Source organism: Solanum dulcamara, chromosome 7, assembly GCF_947179165.1.
Source record: "Solanum dulcamara chromosome 7, daSolDulc1.2, whole genome shotgun sequence".
NCBI lineage: Eukaryota > Viridiplantae > Streptophyta > Magnoliopsida > Solanales > Solanaceae > Solanum > Solanum dulcamara.
The window spans coordinates 13,219,559-13,233,497 of record NC_077243.1 but is presented as its reverse complement, the minus strand read 5'-3'; the positions used below and the strand labels follow the sequence as shown (position 1 = coordinate 13,233,497).

The 13,939-nt window shown below is 36.2% G+C and overlaps 1 protein-coding gene and 1 pseudogene across 1 annotated transcript; both read right to left on the bottom strand.

The window, feature by feature from the left end:
* Positions 1-1,742: 1,742 nt before the first annotated feature.
* On the bottom strand, positions 1,743-2,941 carry LOC129894529 (trans-resveratrol di-O-methyltransferase-like; annotated as a pseudogene).
* An 8,264-nt stretch (positions 2,942-11,205) lies between these two features.
* Positions 11,206-12,674, bottom strand: LOC129894175 (trans-resveratrol di-O-methyltransferase-like). Its single transcript, XM_055969734.1, has 2 exons — positions 11,824-12,674; positions 11,206-11,680 (listed from the first exon to the last, which is right to left on the bottom strand). The coding sequence occupies exons 1-2, from the start codon at positions 12,607-12,609 to the stop codon at positions 11,375-11,377; spliced, it is 1,092 nt and encodes a 363-aa protein (XP_055825709.1). The 5' UTR covers positions 12,610-12,674; the 3' UTR covers positions 11,206-11,374.
* Positions 12,675-13,939: the final 1,265 nt, after the last annotated feature.

The window sequence follows — 13,939 nt, the reverse complement described above, 5'->3', positions numbered from 1 at the left end:
CACGAAATAACATTGAAAATCTCCCTCTGGCCACCGTCGCCATTGCCGGTGAATCTTCAAGTGTGTTTGGAACCTACTTGCCCCACCTTTGCTTTCCTCCATTTACTTCCCATTTTGAATCTTGATTTTTTTTCTTTCAAAACGCATTAAGAAGAAGAAGAATTCTAGTTAAAAATTTGTAAGTCAAACTTTTTTTATTCCACTTTAGATATGGAATAGAAATTATCTATCACTCAAATTGTTCAGATTCAAGCAAATTAAATTTATAGGCAAGAACATTTAATATATTTTGACTAGAAAAAAATAGAGAGTGTTTGGGTATGACTGAGAAGACGAAGTAAGGTGAATTTGATTTTGGTGGAGAAGACGATTGGGGTTGGAAGGGGGGGATAGGTGGTGTTATGAGAGTTTTAATAATTAATTAGGAGTTAATTAGTATAAAATATAATTAATAAAAGAAAAATTAATTATTAAAGAAAAGAAAAAAGATATAAAAAATTATAATTTCTGAAATGGCACTGACGTGACAGCGAGTGTAATACACCACATACTGTGAGAGTGGTGTTATACGTTTCAGGGGTAATAAATTCACTTTTAGATAGTTTAGGTGCGTAATAGATCGCCATGATAGTTTAAGTATGTAGCTGACTTTTCTATATAACTTCAGAGGCAATTTATGTCTTTTCCCTAATTCTAAATAAGTATACTACATATTTCAGATGTTTGGAAATCGAATGGAGTATAAGAAGAGCAAACTGAATTATATACTCTCCGAATGCATTACCCGATATAGCTAACACTACTAAAAAATAACTATTTTTTTCATTGAAAATTGTTCAGTGTCTATTTTCATATATATTTGAGATAAGTGTCAAATAAAAGAGAGAATTTATTATATACACCACTGAGGTGTGTTTTTTAAACTAACAAGTGATAGTTTAGGTGTGAAACTCACACTTTCAATAGTTTAGGTATGAAACTCAAACAAATGTGATAGTTTATGTGTGTTTTTGACACTTATCTATAGATATTTTGAGTAAATAGTAATATTTTCGCACGAAAAAATTAAAAAGTTTTTTCACTATTTAAGTAAAAATCTATTACTTACCATACATTTTTCTAGTGAGCTGATTTGATGAAAAATAAGTAAAAAAATTAGGTTCTATATCATAAATTTTTTCATGATTCGTGATGAAAAAAACCTTTATTGGACTTATGCATATGGCTATTGTTAGTCACGTGCATAGAAGGAATCAATTTGTGTAAAGAAGCTAAAATTTTGTTCTCTTCTCTGTTTCCTAATCTCAGAGGAGAAATAGAGTTTCCCTTTTGTACTGAAAACCTGGGAGTAGTAATAGACTTGTAGTATATCCATATTTGATTCATTTTAAAAATATCTTATCTGGGTATGGGTCAGATTGGATGATTAATAGTTTTTTTAAAACCATTTTACCGATCCTAAGGTATACAGTATACTGTTGCTTTTTTGCCCAAAATTTTGTCACGTCACATTACCCTTCATCAAATTCTCATGAAATAAAATATTACATTCAAGGAATGGTCATGTATCCAAGTGGTTGCTTTATTAACACATACAGAATATGAAGAAGAAGAACAGGAGCAGGGAACATTCACTAGATTATTGACTTTTGTTATTAGTATTATATATAAGTAGTAGCAATATATATGCATCTCGCTGCAGGGTGGTCATGTTTTATTTAATTTGGCCAAGAGCTTGTAGATTAAGGGTAAACCCCACTAAAACATCTTAATCCTAAGATGGGAATAATCTTGTAGTCACTAAAACCAGCATCAAACAAGAGTTTTTCCCAGTCTTGTTCGGTTTTTTGTTTCCCAGAAACAACAACCATCGTAAGCATGTCCATGCAGAGTTGAGTTTCATATGACTTATCGTCTCCTTTCTGGATATCCAATATCACCATGTCAATGATGATTACCTTTCCTCCATTCTCCTTACTTGGTATTGCTTCTTTACACTTGCTCAATAGTTTGATACAATCTTCATTGCCCTAGTCATGTAATTAATACAAAGCTTACCTTTATTATTATAGTAAGAAAAGTTCAGTGACTATACATATATAAAATTAATAGATCTCTAAATATGTATCTCAAGTTATATATATATGTACCTTTATTAAAATTGCATTGGCAGAAGGAATGGAGTTAAGCATGTCTCCTCCTACAAAGCTCAGGTTCTTGCATCCTTCAAGCCCTTCAATTACATGAGGCAAATCTAACACAATGCAATTTATTTGTGGAAATGCATCTGCAATAGCTTTAGCTACGGTTCCAATGCCTCCTCCAACGTCCACCAACGATTTCAATCCTTCAAAAACTCCCTTACCATTATTTTTAATCAACACTTTCATGACCAAACGGGCATCACTAGCCATGGCTTCGTTAAATAAATGGTTGAGTCTCTGTTCATTCTCGGCATATTCAAAGAAGGGCTTGCCATGAGAAGTCACAAATGGAGTAGTATTAGAGTCGTCACCAATGTTGTTGAACCATTTGCTGATTGAGTGCCACGGATCCAACATAATTGGATCTAGTTCGAATTGCAAAAAAGGGATCATGCTCATAGGATCATCTTTGAGGAGGAGACGTGAGGTCGGAGTAAGTAAATAACCCTCTTCTTCTTGAATAAAGATGCCTGCATGGATCGGATTAGAATACGCATGAGACAATAAACACAATCCTGAGTTTTAGCGTTATTATTGTTTATGGGAAGGGCATCTACTAAATCGGAGAGGTTCATGGCTCAACAATGGCTTTGAATGATATCTGGAATGTCAAGTTGAATAGCACATTTGAGTGACATGGAGTTGATGAAGTTGAATATATGGTTCCATATGTGTGCCTGTGCAGCCAGAACTTCTCTAGCTTCGTCTCCAATATTATCATTATTAGGCAATTCCATATTTGTGATACTTATTTAATTTCTTTGAGATGCTTAGGGTTGTAATAATGGTGATCCATGTCTATATATATAAGAAGAAATAGAGGACCAATCCACCCTGTGGACATGGACTTGTAATGCTTCATCGTACAGCCTGCCAACATGAACTTATCTTTAGTGGTTGGCGTGCATTTGACAATGCATTCTAGTACGGTTGGACCCCTAAGAAATTGTGTGTTGGTCCCAAATTTTGCCCTCTGAGACTTTCTTACTCTTAAACAAATACAAAATACAATAATTAATGAACAATGACCTAAAATATCCGAATTATATCCAAATCTTAATCCTTGACCAATTTCATGATCATACCACTCAACTAGAATTTTTTCCTTCCATTAATTTTAGTCAAGAATCCTCCCCTAAGATGATCACCATATATTTTCAGGTTTAGGAATCAAAACACGATTTAGGAGAGATAGAAAACTAAAGAAAATAACCTAAATCGTTTATTTCTAACCCAAGAACTAAGTTGCAGAAATAAATTGGTTTTGAGACTTTTTTATATTAAATCCGCGACTGTCCAGTTAAGGCGGCCTCGTCATAGCGTCTTGCACAGAGATAGAAACTCGGAAATTCTCTCTCAATCCTCTATTTCACAACACAACCTCAAACCTTGATTACACCAAGTTCGATATCGAGAGTTCTACTTACCCAATTCAACTTCTTAGCTAACATAAAATCAAAACCAAACTTAGACATTAAGCTCAATTCATTCCCGGATTGCCCTAGACCTCATCTCAATCATATTTCGTCTGAGAGTGGCCTAGCCTAAAATTTCTAAGTTACTACACAAGAAAAATTCTGGCTCAATTCTTTCACCATTGATCTATCCTTGACGATTGAAACGGACCGTTACAGTATATTATATCTCAAAAGTGCAAAAAAAAGTGTCAAACCTTTTTTTCTTCTTCATGTTTTACTTTTAATACTAATTACTTATTCACCAAAAGATTTTTTAAGATCTAAAACTATACATTAATTAATTTAAATTTTTGATAAAATAGTCGTATTATAATCATTATTTTTTTAAAGAGCGTTTAAAATTAAAGTAGATAAAGAAAAATGAACAAAGAGAGTACTTAATAACTACAATCAAAACGCATGTTGAGTTATCCAACAAATCTCTCCAACAATACATAATTGAAGAACTGCTCAAGCTTTTGTGACTTTTCTTCATATGAATCATTCAAATCTTTATCTTTAAATGATCAATCAACCGGTTGTAGTGAGGAGTCACAATATAATCAGTCCACAAAGAAAACCATAAACAAAAGAATCTTAAACAAAGAAATTAAACCTAAACAACCTAAATACGACAAGAATATTTAAAGGAAAATTAAATATGTTAACCTAATAAAATTAAATAATAATTTGAGAAAAATAGTAAGATCGTTGTCTTGTTCAACTGCGTTTTCCGGCACTGCAACGGTGACTGACATTTTTGCATAGCCTATTCACTGTCTCTGCGTCTTCACAAACTCGCCGCCTCCACCACCACTCCACTTCGCCGTCTCCTCTCCACCAGCGAACAACCACAGCCACCATCGCAATCCCACTCCCATCTCTCCGTCGCTCAGCCGGCGAAGACCCGAGCCACCAAACTCCACCTCTTCTTTCCCCCTCCTCTCTTCTCCTTTCCTCTCTCTATCTCTTCGCCGCTGCTCCGGCGAAGGCCAGGAGACATCCGCCGTCTCTCTCTCTCTCTTCATCCTTTCCTCTTCTCTCTCTAGTCGCCGCTCCGACCGGCGAAGACCACCGGCGAACGTGGGACCAGCAAACTCTGACAAAGCAACATTCGTCGGACGTCGACAGTCCTTTAGAAGTCAAAGTTGTCGGAAATCTCGAGACCCTGCGTAGGTGAAGGCAGATCTGTAAAGTTTTGTCCAGTTTTTCCGGCGAAGCTCTGGTTTTTCCGGCAAAGTTTTTTTTTTCCAGGTGTACAGATCTGTATTTTCGGTGACGAACAACCGCTGCAACTAAACTAAGTACGCCGACGTGAACAGTATTCCGACGTGAGCAGTATTTTTCGGCGGCAACCAGGTTCATTTCTATCGGAGTTGGTACCTCCGGTTTTTATATCTTTATATTCTATCCTTTGTTCATATACTTGTAGTTACATTTTGCCGATTTTAAACCCCCGAATAATTTATTAGTTCATACGCATTTTCGTGGCTTTGGATAGTGATGGTAGACTAGGGTCATGTTCTCGCTCATGGACGGGGACGAGGGTAAGGAGAGGTAAGTGGGTTAAAGGAGCGTCTAGACTGAGAATAGGTTCTTGGAACATTGGGACGTTAACGGGTAAATCCATAGAACTGGTTAAGATTCTAAAGAAGAGGAAGATTAATATAGCCTGTGTCCAGGAGACAAAATGGGTCGGCTCTAAAGCTAAGGAGGTAGACGGGTATAAGCTTTGGTTTTCTGGTAAATCGAAGTATAGAAATGGGGTAGGCATTTTAATAGACAGTGATTTAAGGGATCAGGTGGTGGAGGTTAGGAGAGTCAATGATAGGATGATGTCGATTAAAATTGCCGTTGAAGGGATCACGTTGAACGTTATTAGTGCTTATGCTCCGCAAGCGGGCTTATGCGAGGAGGATAAGAGGCGCTTTTGGGAGGAGTTGGACGAGTTAGTGGGAGGCATACCACTTACTGAGAAGCTTGTCGTAGGAGGGGATTTCAATGGGCACATCGGATCTATTTCGGGAGGGTATGATGATGTGCATGGGGGCTTTGGCTTCGGGGACAGAAATGGAGGAGGAACCGCACTGTTGGATTTCGCAAGAGCTTTCGGATTGGTGATAGCCAACTCGAGTTTTCCAAAGAAGGAGGACCACTTGGTAACCTTCCGTAGTTCAGTGGCTAAAACTCAGATAGATTTTTTACTCCTCAGGAAGGAAGATAAGGGTTTGTGCAAAGACTGTAAGGTCATCCCGATCGACAACCTTATAACCCGACATAAGCTCTTAGTGATGGATTTAGGGATAAAGAAGACAAGGACGAGGAGGGTCGGGGAAGAACGACCTAGGATCAATGGGGGAGTTTGACAACGGTTAGTGCCCTTGAGATGGGAGAGAAATTGAAGGATATGGGGGCCTGGGATAGTAGTGGGGATGCGAACGATATGTGGGATATGACAGCTAGTTATATTAGGGTTGTAGCAAAGGAAGTGCTAGGAGTCTCGACAGGTAGTCGTAGTCGGCATCGAGGGGACTGGTGGTGGAATAGAGAAGTGCAAGGGAAAGTGGAAGCAAAGAAGGTGGCGTATGCTAAGTTGATAGAGAGCAAGGATGAGGTGGAGAAGTGGACGAATGGAGAACTGTATAAGATAGCGAGGAAGGAGGCGAAGTCAGCGGTTGCAACGGCAAAAATGGCAGCTTTTGAACGTCTTTATGCTGAACTGGAAGAGAAAGGTGGGGACAGAAAATTATTCAGGCTAGCCAGGGCCCGGGAGAGAAGGGCACGCGATGTGGATCAAGTGAAGTGCATTAAAGACGAAGATGGAAAGGTATTGATAGAGGAGACCCTTATCAAACAAAGATGGCAGCCATACTTCCATAAACTTTTGAATGACAAAGGGGACAGAGAAATTGTGTTGGGAGATTTGGAACATACAGGAAGGAGTCACGATTTTGGGGGTTGTAGGAGTATTACGGTCGATGAGGTTAAGGATGCTGTTTGTAGGATGCGCTGGGGAAGAGCGACCGGACCTGACGAGATCCCTGGAGAATTTTGAAAGAGTGCGGGCTCGGTAAGTTTGGAATGGCTGACTAGGTTATTTAATGTCATCTTTACGACGGCAACGATGCCCGTAGAATGGAGATCGAGCATCATGATCCCGCTTTACAAAAATAAAGGGGATAGCCAGAGCTGTGACAACTATAGAGGTATTAAGCTTGTAAGTCATACTATGAAAGTGTGGGAAAGAGTGGTAGAGATGAGGGTGAGGAGAGGCGTGTCTATTTCAGAGAACCAGTTCAGATTTATGCCGGGACGCTCAACTACAGAAGCCATCCACCTTATGAGGAGACTAATGGAGCAATATAGGGAAAGGAAGAGAGACTTGCATATGGTGTTCATAGACTTGGAAAAGGCTTACGATAAAGTCCCACGAGAGATACTATGGAGATGTTTGGAGGCTAAAGATGTACCTGTAGCGTACATAAGGGTGATCAAGGACATGTACGAGGGTGCCAAAACGAGGGTAAGGACAGTAGGAGGGGACTCAGAACACTTTCCAGTTATGATGGGGTTGCATCAAGGATCAGCTCTTAGCCCATTCCTATTTGCCTTGGTGATGGATGGATTGACGCGACAAATTCAAGGTGAGGTACCATGGTGTATGCTTTTTGCGGATGACATAGTCCTCATCGATGAGACTCGTAGCGGAGTTAACGCTAAGCTGGAAGATTGGAGACGCACCTTGGAGTCTAAGGGGTTTAAGCTGAGTAGGACCAAGACAGAGTACCTAGAGTGCAAGTTCAGTGAGACACCTCAAGAGGTTGGCGCGGAAGTTAGGCTCGGGGAACAAGCCATCCAAAAGAGAAGTAGTTTTAAGTACCTTGGTTCTATCATGCAAGACAGCGGAGAGATCGACGAGGATGTCACACACCGTATTGGGGCAGGATGGATGAAATGGAGGCTCGCCTCCGGTGTGTTATGTGACAAGAAGATGCCACCACAACTTAAGGGCAAGTTCTACAAAGTGGTCGTTAGACCAGCTATGTTATATGGGGCGGAGTGTTAGACAGTTAAGGTCTCCCACGTGCAAAATATGAAGGTTGCCGAGATGAGAATGTTGAGATGGATGTGTGGGCATACCAGGAGTGACAAGATTAGAAATGAGGCTATTCGAGAAAAGGTAGGAGTGGCCTCGGTGGAAGACAAGATGCGGGAAACGCGATTGAGATGGTTTGGACATGTGAAGAGGAGAGTCCCAGATGCACCAGTGCGGAGATGTGAGAGACTGGCCATGGATGGTTTCAGGAGAGGTAGGGGTAGGCCGAAGAAATATTGGGGAGAGGTGATCAGACAGGACATGGCACATTTATGACTTACCGAGGACATGACCTTAGATAGGAGGGTGTGGAGGACACACATTAGGGTAGAAGGCTAGTACATAATAGTTTTATTCTCCCTTATTCGTAGGCGTATTAACGCACTATGATTTCTTGTACTCTGATGTATGTTATTTATGATATTTATGTTATTATCCAATAATAATATCTACTGTTTTTTGTGCTTTGATTATACTATTGTTTGGACCGTATTTGTCATCTACTTATTTACTCTAATATTCTTGTCTGACCTTTTTCTATGCTTTTATTGAGCCGAGGGTCTTTCGGAAACAGCCGTCCTACATTGGTAGGAGTCAGGTCTGCGTACACTCTACCCTCCCCAGACCCCACGATGTGGGATTTCACTGGGTTGTTGTTGTTGTAGTAAATGACAAAAAAATTATTAAAAAACAATAATTGATGTTAAAATAGATGATATATTTATTTAAATAATATATGTTGACATTGTAATCTATTTATTATCATTACAAAAATCATATATATGTTGGAATCAATAAATAACTCTTTTAAATTATGAAGAGGAAACAATTTTACTTTCATGAATAATAATTAAATAAAAAAACAGATATACTGTACATTAATCATACTTAGCTCTAGACATACGTTAAAACTCAATATTAATTAATCAATAGCTTGTTCTTTTACGTCTCACCAGAATGTTGTAATCAACTTCAATATCAACATATATAGTCTTTACCATAATTTAAACTGAATACGACTTTAGTTGAATTAAATATTTATTAAAAGCTCAAATTTAAATATTAGTACATTTTTAATAGAAAAAATAGGCAACAAATTCTAGATTAAAAAAAGAGAAAAAAATCAGGAGAATATACCTAATAGAATGTCAAATATCAAAATGCTTGGCAGATTTGATATTGAATATATTGACAAATTCATAAGCCGCAAATCAATATGAATTGTGGTGGAATAGTTGGAACACATTCACTCTTAATTAGATATCTCAAATTCTTCAACACTGATTAAAGAAAAGAAGACCTCAAATTAATTTACTTTCAAAATTTTGTTATCAACTGTGTCTATATTATCAACATCATCCGTCTTCAAGATACCTACAAAATCAGTGCAAAGAAAATTAAATATAATAAGACAATACAATTTTTAGAACTAAAAAAAAATCAAACAAGAAAGAACAACCTAAAATAAAAAAAAACAAAAAGGATGTTGGCCAGCTACTCCTATAAATATATATAGACGTAGAATCCTAGATGGAATAAAATTAATGAAATACACGTAGGTATTGATATCTTGGTAGGTATTATTTGTCATTGCTTTTTAATTTAATGTGATATATACAAAAATTATGAAGGTGCATTTTTATAAGGTAAAATTTAAATAGAGTCCTAAATATTGAGACTTTCTAGCTTAGTAAGGAATGATATAAGAAGCAAATTTTTGTCAATTTTAAGTACTATATATTTGAAGTTTTTACCTATTATAAATAAATAAAGATTTAATATCTATAATTTTAATTAATTTTAAAGTCCTAAATATTAGGATAATAATTAAATATTAAATAACAATTATTTGAAAAATAATAATTAAACGGGTACATGAAAATTTGTACTTTGCAAATTGAAATTAAATAATTATAAGAAGATTTTAAATATGACAAGATAGATTCTAACTTGCAGTATTTTAAATATTTTGTTCACTTTTAATTTCAAGAAAGAATAAATTTGTTTAAGGTAGTAACCCTCCTCCCACCCCACCCCACACACATATTAGTATATTTATTTAAGGTAGTTTATTTTTCCCACGTTCAAGTAATTAGTATTCCTATTTTACGTAAATTACATTCATCAAAGCCTCAATTTTCCTTACTATTTATTTTATTTTAGGAGTCTATTTCTAATTCTTCTTTCCATATATTTTAGAACTCTTTAATATTTTTTCCGTATATTTTAGGAGTCAATATTATAACGATATTAAATAAAATTAAAATTTGAGAAACATGATGAAAAAACGATTTTGTCTAAAACAGAATATTTTAATGAAAGACAAAAAATTCAAACAACATTTCTAATGGTTTTCATGCCTTTAATATAGTATAGACTATTTATAATATTAGTTTCTATGATTTCGGTATTCTTCTTCATTAAAATTACTTTTTTTAAAAGGCTTTTAATCCTTTTATATTATATTAAAAGAATTTTCATAAATTATTAAATTAGTACGTGATAATATTTTTTGAGTCATTTATTCGTCCCATTATTATTGATGCGACACATACGTGCAACGCAAGTCCGCTAAACTAATTTTACTAATAAGAGGGACACACCACCATACGAAAGGAAGAAAAGACATAAGTTAAACGTCAAAATAAGCTTAAACTTAAAGCAAGTACTCATGAAAATAACAAGCATACAAATTAATGGTATATGATAATATGAATATCCATATTATTAAGGGATAATTACACCACATGGCCATTCGACAAAAGTAATTATCAAAAAAATGGTCATTTGCTGTATAGGCATGTATAGTCAGTATATATTTCATGTATAGTCAAACTATATTCAGTTTTTGAGTGTATCTTAATGTATATTCAGTGTATAGTTTATGTATAAGTAATTTAAATAAAACATGGCTATATTTATTGTAAACTAATTAATTTAATGTACATATTTGAAATTGTCCCTATTATTAATCTGAATATCCCTTTTCTAGTGGATATATAACATATATGTTTGATCCATATTATACTGTTTGTTTTTGTCCAAGAATTTGTCATCTCACATTACCCTTCATCAGATTCTCATGAAATAAAACATTACTTGCAATGAATTTATTTTTTGAAAAATTATCTTTAAAAGATTAAATTACAAAAAGCAAGATCACGACTGAATTCTCCAAAGTAAATATGCATTTTGCTTGATATTGTTGATTAGAAAAACGACCATCAAATTAATATTCAAGATCAAACTAGACTAGTTAAAAAAAATTATATATCTACTAGCTGGATAGATTTTTTAAAAGGAAAACAGATAGCACGGGTCGGGTCATCGGATATTTTCACCATGCTAAATTTCATCGCGCTAATCTCTTTTAGCGACAGATTTTAATAATGATTATAATTCTAAAATAAGAACACTATTGAAAATCAGTAGAAAATGATTATATAACTCACTTGTCATGTATAACAGTACAAGGAGGTTCTTTTATTAACACATAATACATCGTACGAAGAACAAGAACGGGAACGAGAGGAACATTACTGGATTTTATTATTATTATTATTATTTTCACACGCCGCAGGGTAGGGTGTTTTATTTAATTTGTCCAACCCTATAGATTAAGGGTAAACCTCAATAACACTTGTTAATCCTAAGATGGGATGAATCTTGTAGTCACTAAAACCAGCATCATAGAAGAGTTTTGCCCATTCTTGTTCGGTTTTTTGTTTCCCAGAAACAACAGCCATCGTAAGCATGTCCATGTAGAGTTGAGTTTCATATGACTTATCGTCTCCTTTCTGGCTATCCAATATCACAATGTCAATGATGATTACCTTTCCTCCATTCTCCTTACTTGGAATTGCTTCTTTACACTTGTTCAATAGTTTGATACAATCTTCATTGCCCCAGTCATCTAATATCCACTGCTTGTCATTCATCAAACATAAACCACTAATAATTAATACAAAGCTTACCTTTATTATTATAGTAAGAAAAGTTCAGTGACTATACATATATAAAATTAATAGATCTCTAAATATGTATCTCAAGTTATATACATATGTACCTTTAGTAAAATTGCATCGGCAGAAGGAACGGACTTAAACATGTCTCCTCCCACAAAGCTTAGGTTCTTGCTTCCTTCAAGCCCTTCAATTACATGAGGCAAATCTAACACAGTGCAATTTATTTGTGGAAATGCTTCGGCAATAGCTTTAGCTACGCTTCCAGTGCCACCTCCAACGTCTACCAACGATTTCAACCCTTCAAAAATTCCCTTAACATTTTTTATCAACATGCTCGCGACCAAGCGGGCATCACTAGCCATGGCTTCATTAAATATACGGTTAAATTTTGGTGCCTTCTCGGCATATTCATAGATGTGCTTGCCATGAGCGGTGGCGAAGGGAGAAGGCCCGCCATTCTGGATCCACTGGCTGAGATAGTGCCACGGATCCATCATAATAGGATCAAGTACCACTTGAATAAAAGGAATCATGCTCGAATCAGGCTCATCTTTAAGGAGAAGACGTGAAGACGGAGTAAGTAAATAACCCTCTTCTTCTTCGTTAATCTTGGTTTGAATAAAGAAGCCTGCATGAATTAGCATACGCATGAGACGATAAATGCAATCCTCACCATTGGATTTGACGTTGATGGGGAGGGCATTCACTAAATCGGAGAGGGTCATGGGTCGGCCATGGCTATGAATGATATCTGGAATTCCAAGTTCAATAGCACATTTGAGTGACATGGAGCTGATGAAGTTGAATGTATGGTTCCATATGTGTGCCTGAGCAGCCAATACTTCTCTACTTTTGTCTTCAATATTATCATTATTAGGCAATGCCATATTTGTGATACTTTAATTTCTTTGAGATACTTATGGTTGTGATAGTGATCCAGGTCTATGTATATATTTATAAGAAAAACGAGAGGACCAATGATTGAATAAATGAGATCTATGTTTATTCATAAGAAGATAATACAGGGTGTACATATTTTTATATACTATACTTATCTGTCTCAATTATGTAGCGATATTTTACTTGATAAAAGATTTAAGAAATAAAGAAAAACTTTTAAAATTTATGATTATATTGATGGAACCATTCTCTCCTGGAAGTCATGTGCCATGTTGCTCCTGTGTCCATGATCCAGACATCAGCGAAACATTTTCTGCCTTCATTATTTGATATTGCCTCACTACATAAAATATCGCCATCATCCGAGGTGCATGCAACATTCCCTTGAGCATTTGATGGCTCAAGGTGTTCACTCTTCTTCTTGAACCGACAATCTTTCTTGAAGTGCCCTTTCTTGCCACAATTGTAGCACTTGATATTCTTCTTACTTTTTGATTGAGATCTGCCATGATTGTGACTCCCACTAGGGCCACGTTCCGTTGGTCTTCCTCTCACCATCATCAAAGCTTCAGCTTGCTGCGTACTTGCTTGTCTGTCTTCCTTGTTTTTGCGCCGATTTTCTTCTTCCAAGACAGCGGCTGCAATTTCATCGAAAACTAGACTATCTGTATTGTTCGTCAGGTTGATGATGAGTTGATCATACGAGTCAGGCAGACTTTGAAGTAGAAGCTCCGCACGTTCACTCCCCTCTATTTTGCAACCCATTGTTGTAAGTTGCGAAAACAGAGTATTCAAAGTATTGATATGTTCAGTAACTGACATGGACTCTGCCATTCGAAGAGTATATAATTTTCTTTTTAAGAAGATTTTATTATGTAAAGACTTGGCCTCATACAACCCCGTAAGCGTATCCCATATTTCCTTCGCCGTCTGCTTTTCCGCCACATTAGACAACACTTGATCAGCTAGTGCCAAGTGTAGATCAGCAACTGCGTTGCTGTCTATGTCGTTCCACTTGCTGTCATCAACAAAGTCTGTGGGTCTGCCTTCAATTGCAGCTAAGCAATTGTCTTTTCTCAATATCGCTTTTATTTTCATTTTCCACAATGAGAAATTAGTCCCATTGAATTTTTCAACGTCAAACTTTATTGTATTCGACATTGTTATTTGCTTCACAACCTTCTGGATCATTTTTGAATATTTTGCGAACAATCGTGACAAACTGTACCGTCATCGAAATTTACTATTCACGTAAAAAGTACTATTCACCGAATTTACTATTCACAAAAGTTTACTATTCACGAATAGTACCTTCAC